Source organism: Cornus florida, unplaced genomic scaffold (assembly GCF_030987335.1).
Source record: "Cornus florida cultivar Cherokee Brave unplaced genomic scaffold, ASM3098733v1 CherokeeBrave_3.0.0_Hap2_Chr06, whole genome shotgun sequence".
Classification (NCBI taxonomy): domain Eukaryota; kingdom Viridiplantae; phylum Streptophyta; class Magnoliopsida; order Cornales; family Cornaceae; genus Cornus; species Cornus florida.
Genome location: NW_026775576.1, coordinates 101,414,734 through 101,427,655, shown reverse-complemented (window position 1 = coordinate 101,427,655; position 12,922 = coordinate 101,414,734). Strand labels below are relative to the sequence as shown.

The 12,922-nt window shown below is 33.4% G+C and overlaps 1 protein-coding gene across 1 annotated transcript; it reads right to left on the bottom strand.

Annotated features, from left to right (window-relative positions):
• Nucleotides 1-2,322: 2,322 nt before the first annotated feature.
• Nucleotides 2,323-4,064, bottom strand: LOC132315077 (peroxidase 2-like). The gene is made up of 3 exons (XM_059813834.1): nt 3,737-4,064; nt 3,415-3,609; nt 2,323-2,976 (listed from the first exon to the last, which is right to left on the bottom strand). The coding sequence occupies exons 1-3, from the start codon at nt 3,947-3,949 to the stop codon at nt 2,422-2,424; spliced, it is 963 nt and encodes a 320-aa protein (XP_059669817.1). The 5' UTR covers nt 3,950-4,064; the 3' UTR covers nt 2,323-2,421.
• Between the last annotated feature and the right edge of the window lie 8,858 nt (nt 4,065-12,922).

Here is a 12,922-nt window from a genome sequence, read left to right as displayed (position 1 = left end):
GCCAGGTCTATTATCTATATTAATCCAATAAGCTATAAAATTTTGATTTAATACGTTGGGCCAGTACCTATTTCTTCGTGTACGTTTCTCCAAAAAAAAAAAAAAAAAAAAAAAAAAAAGATTTCGATTTCGTTTTAGTTTTGAATTAAAACATTTTCTGTAATTAATATTTTTGGATGTTTAAATGCTGGTAGACTGTTTAAGGAATTTTTATTATTATGATTATTATTTTTATATTAAAAAAAAAACTCAAAATAACTTGTAAGCCCTTGATTGACTTAAATATTACAGTATTTGCGGCTTAAGTCGTTTATCAGACAATTCAAAGTTTAGAACTCATTTACCTAAGGAAAATGATATTTCAATTGAAGTATTTGACTAATTACTTTGGCAGAAATTACGTGGCCGGTCCAGCTAGGCCTCTTCTCTCTCATTTCTTTCTTTTTTTCATTGTATTTCTCTCTCTAATATCTCTTTGAAATTTTTTTATAGACTGTGAATAACAATATAATCAAACATATAAATACACATATTTACCTTCCAAAAAAGATTTTTTTTTTTGGTAATTAAAAGTTCTTTCTCTCTTCAAGTTAAGATGGTAAGAAATATTATTTGAAGTGATGAAACGAAGAGGGAGATATTTGATAATTATCAGAAGAGAAGAATTTAGCCTAGAACTTGACAGTCTGGGAAAGATGAATCTGCGGACTCGTATGTTGTTTCTCTTTCTATTTTCTTTCCTTTTTTTAATTGTTAAAATTGCTTACCTGGACTGCCATGTGTATTCTGTCAAATTAATCTGACAAAATCATCTGCCTATCTATTACCTAATTAATAAGAGTATATATACAGACACACAAGATTAACACTAATGTTCCAAAAACTTAATTCTAGTGATATATTTTTTTAAGTGAAAAACAAAATTCTAGTAATATATTTTGTAAGTGAAAGATTGAAATTCTAAGTATTCATAAATTTACAGTTCAATGGATATGGAACATTATGATTCTTTATTTTGCAAACCAAACCGAACAAATTTCCGTTTCTACCGGCTCCAATGCTTTTTTGTGCACCCTTATCTACAGCACAGACGAAGAGCTTATTCAATTATTTGTCATTCATCCAACCAAAAATAACAGAAAAAAAGGTACTCTAGTGATCACTTGTTCTTCAAATGCTCATTTGTTAAACCCTTACGGATATTTCTTCAAGCACGTTGCGGATTCCACATTCTCCCTCCATCTTGACAAGACTTGGTTGCATGGTGCTCACACCACTGGAAAGGAAACAAAAATGACCACTGCAAATCAGCTTCAAAGCTTGGCCTTGCATCGATTGTCTACCACATTTGGACCGAAAGAAATAGAAGAATCTTTCAAGGAGAAATACCTCAGTGCTAATTCTGTCCTGCAGAAAACTCTTGAACCAGTCAGGTTGAAGCTGTTGACATGTTCTCTCATTGATTCTCCACCAAACAGTCGACTTGCCAATGAATGGGAGCTTCCTCCCTCTGTTACTCGTCCACCATCAAAGCCTTCTGATTTGATTGTTTGAGACGAAGCTCTGCTTCTACAGTCTTGACCGGAATGTTTAGCAAAACTCTGGGCTGGGCTTTTCCCCTTGTGGAGAAGCAGATGTATTGTGTGGGTTAGCTGGGCCTAATCCATTTTTTCTTTCTCCCTTTATGGGCCGTATATTTACTTACTTATATATGAAATTGAACTTTAAAAAAAAAAAAAAATACCTTCTTGTAAATTTTTCATCTTATTCATTCCTTGTACATTCTGTTACTCTCACTTTTCAATATTTTTCTTTCTGACCAAAAGGACTACTAGTTACAAGATTGGTTTCAGTAATGGCATCTTAAATAAACTTCGCAAAATATGCTAATGAATGCATATATATATACGTAAATAAATATACCAACTAGGAAAAGGATGACAATTTGATACAATTTCATATAAATTTATTGCATCTCACTTTGAACAATTCCTCTCACAAATGTTTAGGTAAACCATCTCTAAGAAATATAGCAACTAGGAAAAGGCTGCAATTTGATACAACATTTTCATATAAATTTATTGCATTTCACTTTGAAAAATTCCTCACACAAATGTTTAGGTAAACCATCTCTAAGAAATATAGCAACTAGGAAAAGGCTGACAATTTGATACAATATTTTCATATAAATTTATTGCATTTCACTTTGAACAATTCCTCACATAAATGTTTAGGTAAAATTAACCATCTCTTCCATCTGCTTCCCATTGGAAGATACGGAGGGAAGACTCTTTATTTCACAACACAATGTTTCTTGAATAATTTCTTGAAAAAAAAAAAAAATTTAAAAATCAACCAGTTTTATTGGTTACAAAAAAGAATAAAAATATATATAGACTGTGTCAGCAGCTCCAACCATTTTTAGTTCACCATCTTACAGTTCAACCTAATCTGACCTTTCTTCCCAGTTAATGGCTTTATGTTACCCATTTTGATCATAGAGTTTGTAAAGTCTGTCGAGAAAGCACCAGCATTTGTGACATAGCTCTTCACCAGTCCATCAGTTTCACCACCATTAAACAGTGCCTGATCAGAATGTAGAAGCCCCTTCTTCTTCACCAAGTTGGAGTAGTACTTGGTGTCAAAGAGCGCAGCTGTGGGGTCAAGAGTAGCAAGGTTGGAGTCGCCGGATGGGCTGCTGCGTGGACATGTGGACCGACGCTGGCCAGCAAATGCAGTGTCAATGTTGGTGTCATTGTAAATGCGGTCCCTGAAGGCCCTGCACTGAGCAAACCCTAAGGTGTGACCACCGGAGAGCGCGACTAGGTCTTTGACATCAAGTCCTTGCTTCTTGAAGTTGTTGATAAGTGCAGGAAGGTCCATGGATGGTGCTGGAATGTCATTGTCGGCTGCAGTCCTGTTTGCAGTGGTTGAGTCTCTCCTCCCTAGTTGCACCTTCCATGTTGGTCCTCCTAGCTGTGGTACAGATTCAACAATGTGTGTAACACGTTTTAGCACATAATATCGCAGCAAAAATGTTCAACTAGTTAACAATATATACTTTTAAGATTATTATCATTAATATTTGAACATGATCACCGCAGAAACAAAAGCACTTATCTCTTTAACATAAAGAATCACATAACATATATATTTTAGCACTTAATATCACAATCAAAATGTTCAAGTAATTAATAAACTTCTCTGTCCTAGAAGTAGTGCAAGCTCTGTTCTTCTATATCATTTGTTACCCATCGTCATTAATATTTGAACATGATCACAACAGAAACAAAGGGCACTAATATATTTAGTAGTGGTCTAAGGCCTTGAAGCTTATAAATTAGATTTGAGCATTGATTTGTGGGGTTAATTAGTACAATACTAAGAAAATATTATTTTGATAATTAAACGCACCAAGACCACAGAGTCACGAGCTGCAACTGCCAAAATGTCAGCACAAGAGACCACTGGACCTCCACAAACTTTGTCTACCTCCGATTTGATCTTGTCAATGACTTCAAATCCCCTAGCAGAATTTGCATTATGAATCGAGTTCTTTTCACTATCAATGGTGGATGTCGGGTCTAGAAGAATTGAAGCATCACAGCCCTGCATTACCATGATCAAATCTATTAATTAGACCAAAATATTCAACTAATTAATGATAGTTCATGACGAATATTTCATCACAAGTAAAAGAGAAATTTTTAAGGAGGAAAAAATTGAGTAAGCATACATTAACAAAACAATCATGGAAGTGCAGACGCATTAAAGAAGCGCCCATACGTCGCTCTTTCTGCACTGCATCCTCCACAACTTGCTTGATGGTTGGCAAAGCGTTGGGGCAGACTTTGTTATAGTAACAAGGAGAGAGTGGGGATGAGAAGGCTGTGCTTGCAAGAGCAAACAAGACTAGGGCATGGAGATAGAAGAAGCTATGTGAAGCCATTTCTAATGAGTTTTGATTAAATTGGATATATAGCTAGTAGTGCTCTGTGTTACTTTGTGTTGTCCATTCAAATAAGGTGGTAAGTGTATTTATAGGGGGAAAAAAAAAATCATAGACTCGGGTAACATATTTGTAGGACTTTAGGCCTTAGACTTAGCCAACAATACAATTTCTAAGAAGCTTGATATTATGAACTCAAAAGGGCAAGTTGATATGTGCAAGAAAAGAGACAAAATATTGAACTTGTTTGATCAAGTCTTGCAAAGTTGCAGGCCTAAGTTCCTAACTCAATTTCAATAATTACCATAGTAATTAAGCCAATATTGTTTTGCCTTCTAATTTACTTTAAGTGACTTAAGTGAATCAGATCTTGTATGGCACTAAAGCACATTGAGCCAAGACATGTTCAGAAACATGTCTTCTAATAAAGCCAACCTTGTTTTGCCTTCTAATTAAGCCAACCTCATTTTGCCTTCTAATTTAGTAAAAGTGACTCAACTGAATCACATCTTTTATGGCACTAATGCACATTGAGCCAAGTCATGTTCAGAAATGTTGTCTGATATTCCAAGTAAACTAAGGATCGGCTGGTTCATACAATTTTTTAAGATCAATAATATCATTAATTTTCGAGGGATTATTGCTCAATATTGTGGGAAAAACTCTAGTTGGCCACTGTAAGGACGCGGTTTTCTGCAAGACTGCAATGGCTTGTGCTCTTTCAAATACATAGAGATCCAGGAAGGAAAATGTTAAATTGTACCACCAAATTGTAGGACACTTTCAAGTCATTAAGCAAGATCAGAGGGAGAATTTGTCTAAAGAATTTTAATCTACCCATTCCCTGTGTTGATATGGACCATATGGTCAATGAATTCTCTAACAAGGAACATTTTTCTGGATTGATTTTGAATTAAGTACCAACTACCTACAACTCTCAACCACTAAACAATCTGAAGTTTTAAAATATCAGTTTCATATAATATAAGATTTATTTGGACCTAATGTCAGCCATAATAACATGTGGATTATATATATATAATGCTACATCTAATCACAAGAAGTGATTACAGGAAAAGTCAGATTGCACCGACGCCACAGATATATATATATATACACACACCCACACCCACACCCACACACACATATAGATAGCTCTCTCAAGTTTCTCTTGTAATATATTCTTAATTATCTAAGGATAATATTTTGCAACATTAACCGATTTCATATTAAAAAATATAAAATAAAATTTTATATAATTAAAGTTTTGGCATGACACAGAGAAAATCAGCTTTGTAAAAAGTATTTAGTTTTTAGGAAGGCAAGTTCTTTTCCGGAATTTTATATATGCTGCTAAAAAGAATATACATTGAAATTGAATTTGCTCAAACTAATTAATTTAATCAAGGATTTTGTTGTTCCTTCTAATATAATGATCATGACTCGTCAAAAAGTGAATTTGGATTGCCGGAATTGATTACCAGTGAAAAGTACTAAGGAATTAACCATTCTAAGCATTCATGCATGAGGTGTACATATATAAATTAATCCCCAAAAAAATGATAATTTGAAAAATATGTATCTGCGATGGATGTTGATTGGCATGCCGGAAAAATAAAAATAAAATATGGAAAAGGAAAGCAATGAGCTTCAGGTAACCCGGTTTCAACTTATATACACAAACACACACACACATTATATATTACTATATATTTGCAAATAATACTTTTTTTTTAATTTTTTTTAAAATTTTTTAACGCCAAACAGTAATTCATTTGACCAAGTTGTTTCTAACGAAGTTTTCTCTGGAGCTTAAACAAATTAATGACACAAGAATTAGGAGATAGACACAATTATTTGTTTATCCAATGCCATGCTTTGACTTCAAATCTTTGATTTGGTTTTAATATATTTTTGCATTACTTATGCATGTCAGGTGGAAACAAATTAATATCGTTGGTTAATTGGATAATCTATATAATGTTCTTTCACGGACTAATTTTCAAATCAGAGACATTTTTTTAATACTCAATATTGACGCGTTTAGACTTTTGCTTGACTTTAATACACTCGTCCCTTGTTTTTATAATATGGTAATTTGTTGGATTGTGTTGAGCGAATGATCCAAGTTTGGAGTGAATTAACAAATACTTTAACAAACATTTTGTAAGAGTGATGAAAGAAATATATGTACCACACCGAGGTTGATCTTATGAGGGGGCTTGTATCAGTGAGGAAAGCCTCGGTGACACTGGTGATGGGTCCTTAGGGGCTGGTCCCACATGGTCCTACCATCCCATGGCCCTTGAGGACTTGTAGACGAGAAATTATTGAATATCTCAATAATACGGTACCCGAAATAGTGAGAGTCATTAAATTATAAATGTAATAATATGCCTCACCACATCCAAGGATTGAAAAACCCCGAGTACCGTATTCCGGTATTCAATAATTACTCCTTGTTGACCTCCCCTTTCTTGTCAAGAATCTCCTCCACTCAGAAAAGCCACTATTTGCTTTGAATTTCTGAAGGAGGAGAAATTCCATGGTTTGTGTGTTCGTCTTCTATTTCCAGTGGGTCCCCCAGTTTCTTATTACTGCATCTTTACTTATTGAAAATCCAGTGGGCCCTGTCCAATGAGCTCTGTTGGAGTAAAGTGGATTAAAATATGTTTGGAGAAAAAAAGAAAAAGAAAAAGAAAGAGTAAAATATGTCGGCTGTTTACACTTAGAACACTGTACACCAGACTATAATTCTAGTGCACAGGGTTCGATTTGACATGGTTTCAAATTAAATTAAAATTAAAATCAGAATCATTAAAACTTAAAATCGAATGTGAAATATCAGTTTAGTTCGATTTGATTCTTAATAATTTTTTAATTATTTTACTATTATTAATTTTGTATGTGTGTTCCACAGGTTAAATAGAATGACAATTTAAAATTATTACTCAATTACAACCTCTTTAACAAATAATCACAATTTTGGGCCATGTCTATTATCTATATTAATCCAATAAGCTATAAAATTGTTGTTTCATATTTAATACTTTGGGCCAGTAAATTTTTCTTCGTGTACTTTTCTCCAAGAAAAGAATTAAAAGAAAAAAGAAAAGAAAAGAAAAAAGAAAATAAGATTTCAATTTCGTTTAAGTTTTGAATTAAAACATTTTCTGTAATTAATATTTTTGGATGTTTAAATGCTGGTAGAATGTTTTAGGACATTTTATTATTATTATTTTATAATAAAAAACTCAAAATAACTTGTAAGCCCTTGATTGACTTATATAGTATAGTATTTTCGGCTTATGTCATTTCTCAGACAATTCAAAGTTCAGAACTCATTTACCTAATCAATAAGAGTATATATATACAGACACACAAGATTAACACTAATGTACCAAAAACTTAATTCTAGTGATATATTTTCTAAGTTAAAAACAAAATTTTAGTGATATATATTGTAAGTGAAAGATTTAAATTTTAAGTATTTATAAATTTACGGTTCAATGGATATCGAACAGCATGATTCCTTTATTTTGCAACTGGAATTGAAACCAAACCGAACAAATTGGAAGCAGTAGTAGTTTAATACTTGGAAAGTATCATTTGTGGAAAGAGAGGAATAACAAAGTTTCAGAAAATATTTCATTAACTCCATTTAGGGATGACAATTGGGTGATTTTCGGGCAGGTATTGAATGGGCGGGTCATAAATGGACTAATTACTCATTATCAACACACCAATGGTGGGTCATGAATGGGTCAAAGGTCAAAGGGACGGGTCATAAGCAGGTTAACCCACTTTAACCCGTTTTAGTGCATCTTTTGCCTATGAAGAGACAAACATGTGAAGATGTGATATTAAAAAAGCAAATTCAAAATAACAAGGTTTTATTTCAAAACATTTTACTTTTAAAAAAACAACTAAAAAATAAGAAATATTAACCTACGAGAATTTAGATGAGAAACATGCAGCCTCCAAATTCAACGAATCTATCTTACGACCCAAATTCAGCATTCCTTAAGCAAACTTCAAATAAAAAATTATGCCATTGTTTTTGCCAACAACAAATCTCAACTTTCTTTTCCTGAATTGTTTAGCTCCACATTCCAATTATACAATATGAAATAATCAGATTTCAACAGAGAATCCAAATATGAATAATTTGTTGGAAACGGGGATATTAAAAACATAAACTTTGGATGAGATTTGGAATAAATTCCGCTAAAAATTTTTTGCGGATCTTTAGACGAGTGTATTTCTCTCCGCAAGGAGATGAACGTGGTATATTTACTTTCTCAAATCCTTTTCCGGTTAAATGAGAAATTAGCTCCAAAGTGTGGTATTTTGGTAAGCCTAAATGGGTATGCAAAATGTGAGAATTATTTGTCCTACATAGAAAAAATGTTGAAACCAATTGAAATTTAAATAAGCTTAATTTGGGCTTGGGCTTGGGCTTGGGCGTAATTGTAAGGTCCGATTATTCTTTTTACTAAATGGAATTTTGGATTGGGCCTTTATTTTTGGGCTGAGCTTATTTAAATGGGTGGTTGATTTTTGAATTTAAATTAAAAGTTAGTTATTTTTTATTTTATTTTATTTTATTTTTTTCTTCCAAAGGATTGCATCTGTTTTCCAAAGAGTTGCATTTATTTCTAAAGGGTTGCAACTTGTACTGAACCAACATGACCCATGGTTGCACCCATACCCGAAAAAGCACTTCGCTTTCTATAAATACCCTTCCTTTGGGGTCATTTGCTATCATACCAATTCAGAAAATCATTCTTCTCTTTCTGAATTATCTTCTTCCTTCTTTCTTCTTCTATAATTGTCTGTGGGTTCGAGCCTTAGTCAGTGAGTTCGAGTCCGACTTTGAGTCAGAGAGTACTACACCAAGCCGGTTCGCCTATTCCTTTGGTTTGCAGTACTACAACCGAAGGAAGACAAGTCGTTGTATTCTGGGAGATAGACGCCACTGAATCCGTTTGTACCATAGCGGGACGAATCTGTCTTAAGGACATAGAATCAAATTCTAGTCTCGACTTTTAATCAGGTTACTTTATTTATAGTTTTTTATTTTATTTTATTGTATTAAACTATATATTATAAGTAATTATATATATATAGATTATTATTTTATAATAATTATATATATAAACATTATATTTTTACATAATATTAAAATAAATAGTACTATAGTATATGGTATACTTAAACCATATTTTGGACAATAATCTCAAGACAGAATCCGCTTTACTATAGTATTAATTATTTAATTATTATTGTTATTGTTATAATTACTGTAATTTGACTCGTGGTTTGTATATTTAATATAATTAGACGAATGGTAAGTACAAGTACTACTATGCCTAATGTTCCCGTCAGTCATGGGGAGAAACTTGAAAAATTTAATGGGGCTGAGTTTAAAGGTGGCAACTGAAAATGATGTTCTACTTTACAACTCTGAATCTAAACAAGTACCTAACTGAGACTACCCTACTAGAAGAGGGTAAGACTGACATTACAAAGTTAGGAGTTGTTGATGCATGGAAGCATGGAGATATCTTATGCAAGAACTATATTATCAATATATAATGTGTACAGTCCAATGAATACTGCTAAAGAGCTCTAGGAGTCATTAGACAAGAAGTATAAAATAGAGGATGCTGGCTTGAAGAAGTTCGTGGTTGGACAATTTCTGGATTTCAAAATGATAGAATCAAAGACAGTCATGAGCCAAGTGCAGGAGCTCCAGCTGATCCTACATGAGATATATGCTGAAAAGATGACTTTGAGTGAATCTTTTCAAGTAGCTTCAATCATTGAGAAGCTGCCACCTACTTGGAAAGATTTCAAAAATTACTTGAAGCATAAGCGCAAGGAAATTGGGCTTGAAGACCTGATTGTCAGGCTAAGAATTGAAGAAGATAACCATACATTAGAAAAGAATGCCGAAAATTCTTCAATGGTGTCAAAGGCAAATGTAGTGGAAGCTGGACAGAAAAATAAGAAGAGGAAACACTCTGGAGAAGGTTCCAGCCAAGGAAACTATAAGAGGTTTACTAGGAAGTGCTTCATATGCTGTAAGTTGGGACACTAAGCTAAAGACTGTCGTAGCCGCAAAGTACAACATAACTCCAAGAAAAATACCACTGAGGTGCACATTATTGAGGAAGATAAGTTGACAGCTGATGTGTCAGAGCTAAATCTTTTAGCTGTGATTTCTGAAATCAACCTTGTAAGCAACAATAGAGAATGGTGGGTGAACACAGGGGCTACTCATCATATTTGCACAGAAAAGAAGATGTTCACTATCTATGAAGCTATAAATCATGGAGAACAACTCTACATGGTGAACTATTTTACTGCAAAGGTTGAAGGACAAGGAAAAATTAAGCTGCTGATGACCTCGGGGAAAGAGATCACTCTGAATAATGTGCTGCATGTACCAGACATCAGGAAAAACTTGGTCTCTAGATCACTCCTAAGAAAGAATGGGTTCAAGCTAGTCTTTGTATCTGATAAATTTGTGCTTACTGAGAATGGGGTGTATGTGGGCAAAGGGTATGTAATACCCCTAGTTTTCAAAAGGATAGGATTGGAGTTTAAATTTATATTCTTGTGAGTTTTTAGTTGTTTACATAGCTATGTGGTTATATGTTTAAATGAATTAATTGTTTAAGTGTGCTTTGTTGGTTACTTGTTTAAATGTTTAATTGTTTAATTGAATTGGTTGTTTTAATTGAATTATATGCTTATATGGTAATTGAATGTTAAATTAAATGTATTATTTTTATTTTAAATGGAGTTGGGTTTGGATAGGATGAATGGACTATTTGGTTAATGTAAATGGGTACAGTTTTTACCCATGGATGGGTATACATGTATATATGGGTATATGTGTATACATGGTTAATTTAATTATTAATTATTAATAATGTAGTATGTATGTAACATATATACTTTTAGGGTTTTATATATTTATGAAGTGCCGACTTATATATATATATATATTGGTTTATTTTTTTATATTTTTCTTTTCTGTGTTCTTTTCTACCTCCTTACATGACTAGAATTAGGTTTTTAGAAGCCTATATATATATATATATCTTTATAAGTCTGCCTAAGGGAAAAAAAACACAACCTCATTTCACGAATAGTGAGTTTTTGAGAGAAAACAGAGGAGGGAGAATTAGGGTTTCGGCCAAGAACCAAGGCTGAACTAAGGAGAGGAAGAAAGGGTGTTGCTCGTGGGTTGAACCTAGGGCAACAAAGGAGTGGACGACAATTAAGAGGTCACCGAAAAGTTTAGACAGAGGACGGTTAAAGGTTTCAAATCGAAACCTTAAGAGGCAAGTTCTTTTCTTTCTTTCTTCTATTGGCCTGTGTTCTGTGCATACCTAGATGATCTCTAGGATTCTAATTGAATATTAATTGAATCTGGCATACGTAATATATGTCAAACTGATTATCTGTATATGTTTAAATTTGTCTGAAATAATTCTTGAAAGATTGGTGTTTGTCGTCTATTCTAAAGCATACAAATTGGTACTGTTTTAATGGTTGAATTAATTCGCACTGATATAAAGAAGGGATTGGGATGATATTGAATATCTATTAGACTATTAAGATCAGTTTTAAGGAAGAACAGGAGGGTAGGAAGAGGCTAGAGATGAAGCGAATGATCAGAATTGGAGCAGAAGCGGAGCAGTGCTCTTAAAGAGGGAGAGAGCCTGCTCCAGGAGGTTGGGAGCCGGCTCCCCTCTTCACAGAGCAGGCTCCAAGGGCTAGGGAGCTGGCTCCATGGTGCATTGAGCCTGCTCTGTGGTTTTGAGAGCAGGTTCCCTTGTTTGGCCTAGTTTGAACTAGTTTGAACTCGTTCCGGAACTGTTTTGGGCACTGTTTTGGACATGTCTGGTATTTTGGATTGATTCAAGGACTGTACTGAGGATTTTAAATGTAATTTCATGAGATTCTCTAATTACATATTTTGTTCCATAGTGCAAATAGAAGGAACAATATAAAAATAGGCAATTTTGCACTCTGTTAACAAATAGAAAAGACTAAACTGTTAAATCTTGTTTTAACAATTTAACGGATTGTAGAATGGATTCTAAACATGATATTATGTTGTATTATGACCCACATTGCATAATTAATGTCTTTGTACTCATGGATTTAACAGTAGGAAAGTTTAACTGATCTTGCATATTGTTAAGGGATAGACATGATTAAATCATTAGTTTTGTTTCAACAACTCAATGGATTAGCGTATGATTTGTAAAACATGTTTTGGAGGCACAATGGGTCATTTAATTATCAGACTTGTTTTATGTTTACTTTGGATTTTAATTGCTGAGATATTAAAACTCTGTCTGCAATTACATGGATTAAATGCTTTGAATTCTAATTGCTGAACTGTTAAATAATGTTTTAGCAATTACAGGGATGTTATTTTGGATTGTAGTTGATGAACTGTTTAAATTCTGTTTTTATCAACTATATGGATTATGTGGATTTTATTTGATGTACTGTTTGAGTTGTTACATCATTTACGAATCATATGCATTATATGCACCAGTATGGGACGGTGGCATATTGGGGACGGATTAGATCAAAACGTTAATTCCTATCTATTCATATATATGGAATAGATTAACTAAAACAGTTAAATCCTACATGGTTGCATGTCGTGTCAACTAAAATAGTTGAACGACATATTGGATATTTGTTTATATTTCTGTATTAGGAAGGAAATAGGTTTAATTAAAACATTTAAATCCTAATTTTATGTCGTGTCTTGGCAACGAATAGTTGAGCGGCACTACATTAATTTGGATGGGAATTTATATATATAATTTATGATACCACGATATGAGCTTGAGTCTTAAGATTGTTGGTTAGGAGGCGTATATGCGTTGGGATGTGTAACTGGTTATGATGGTTAAGGTATATCCTGTTAGGTCTAGG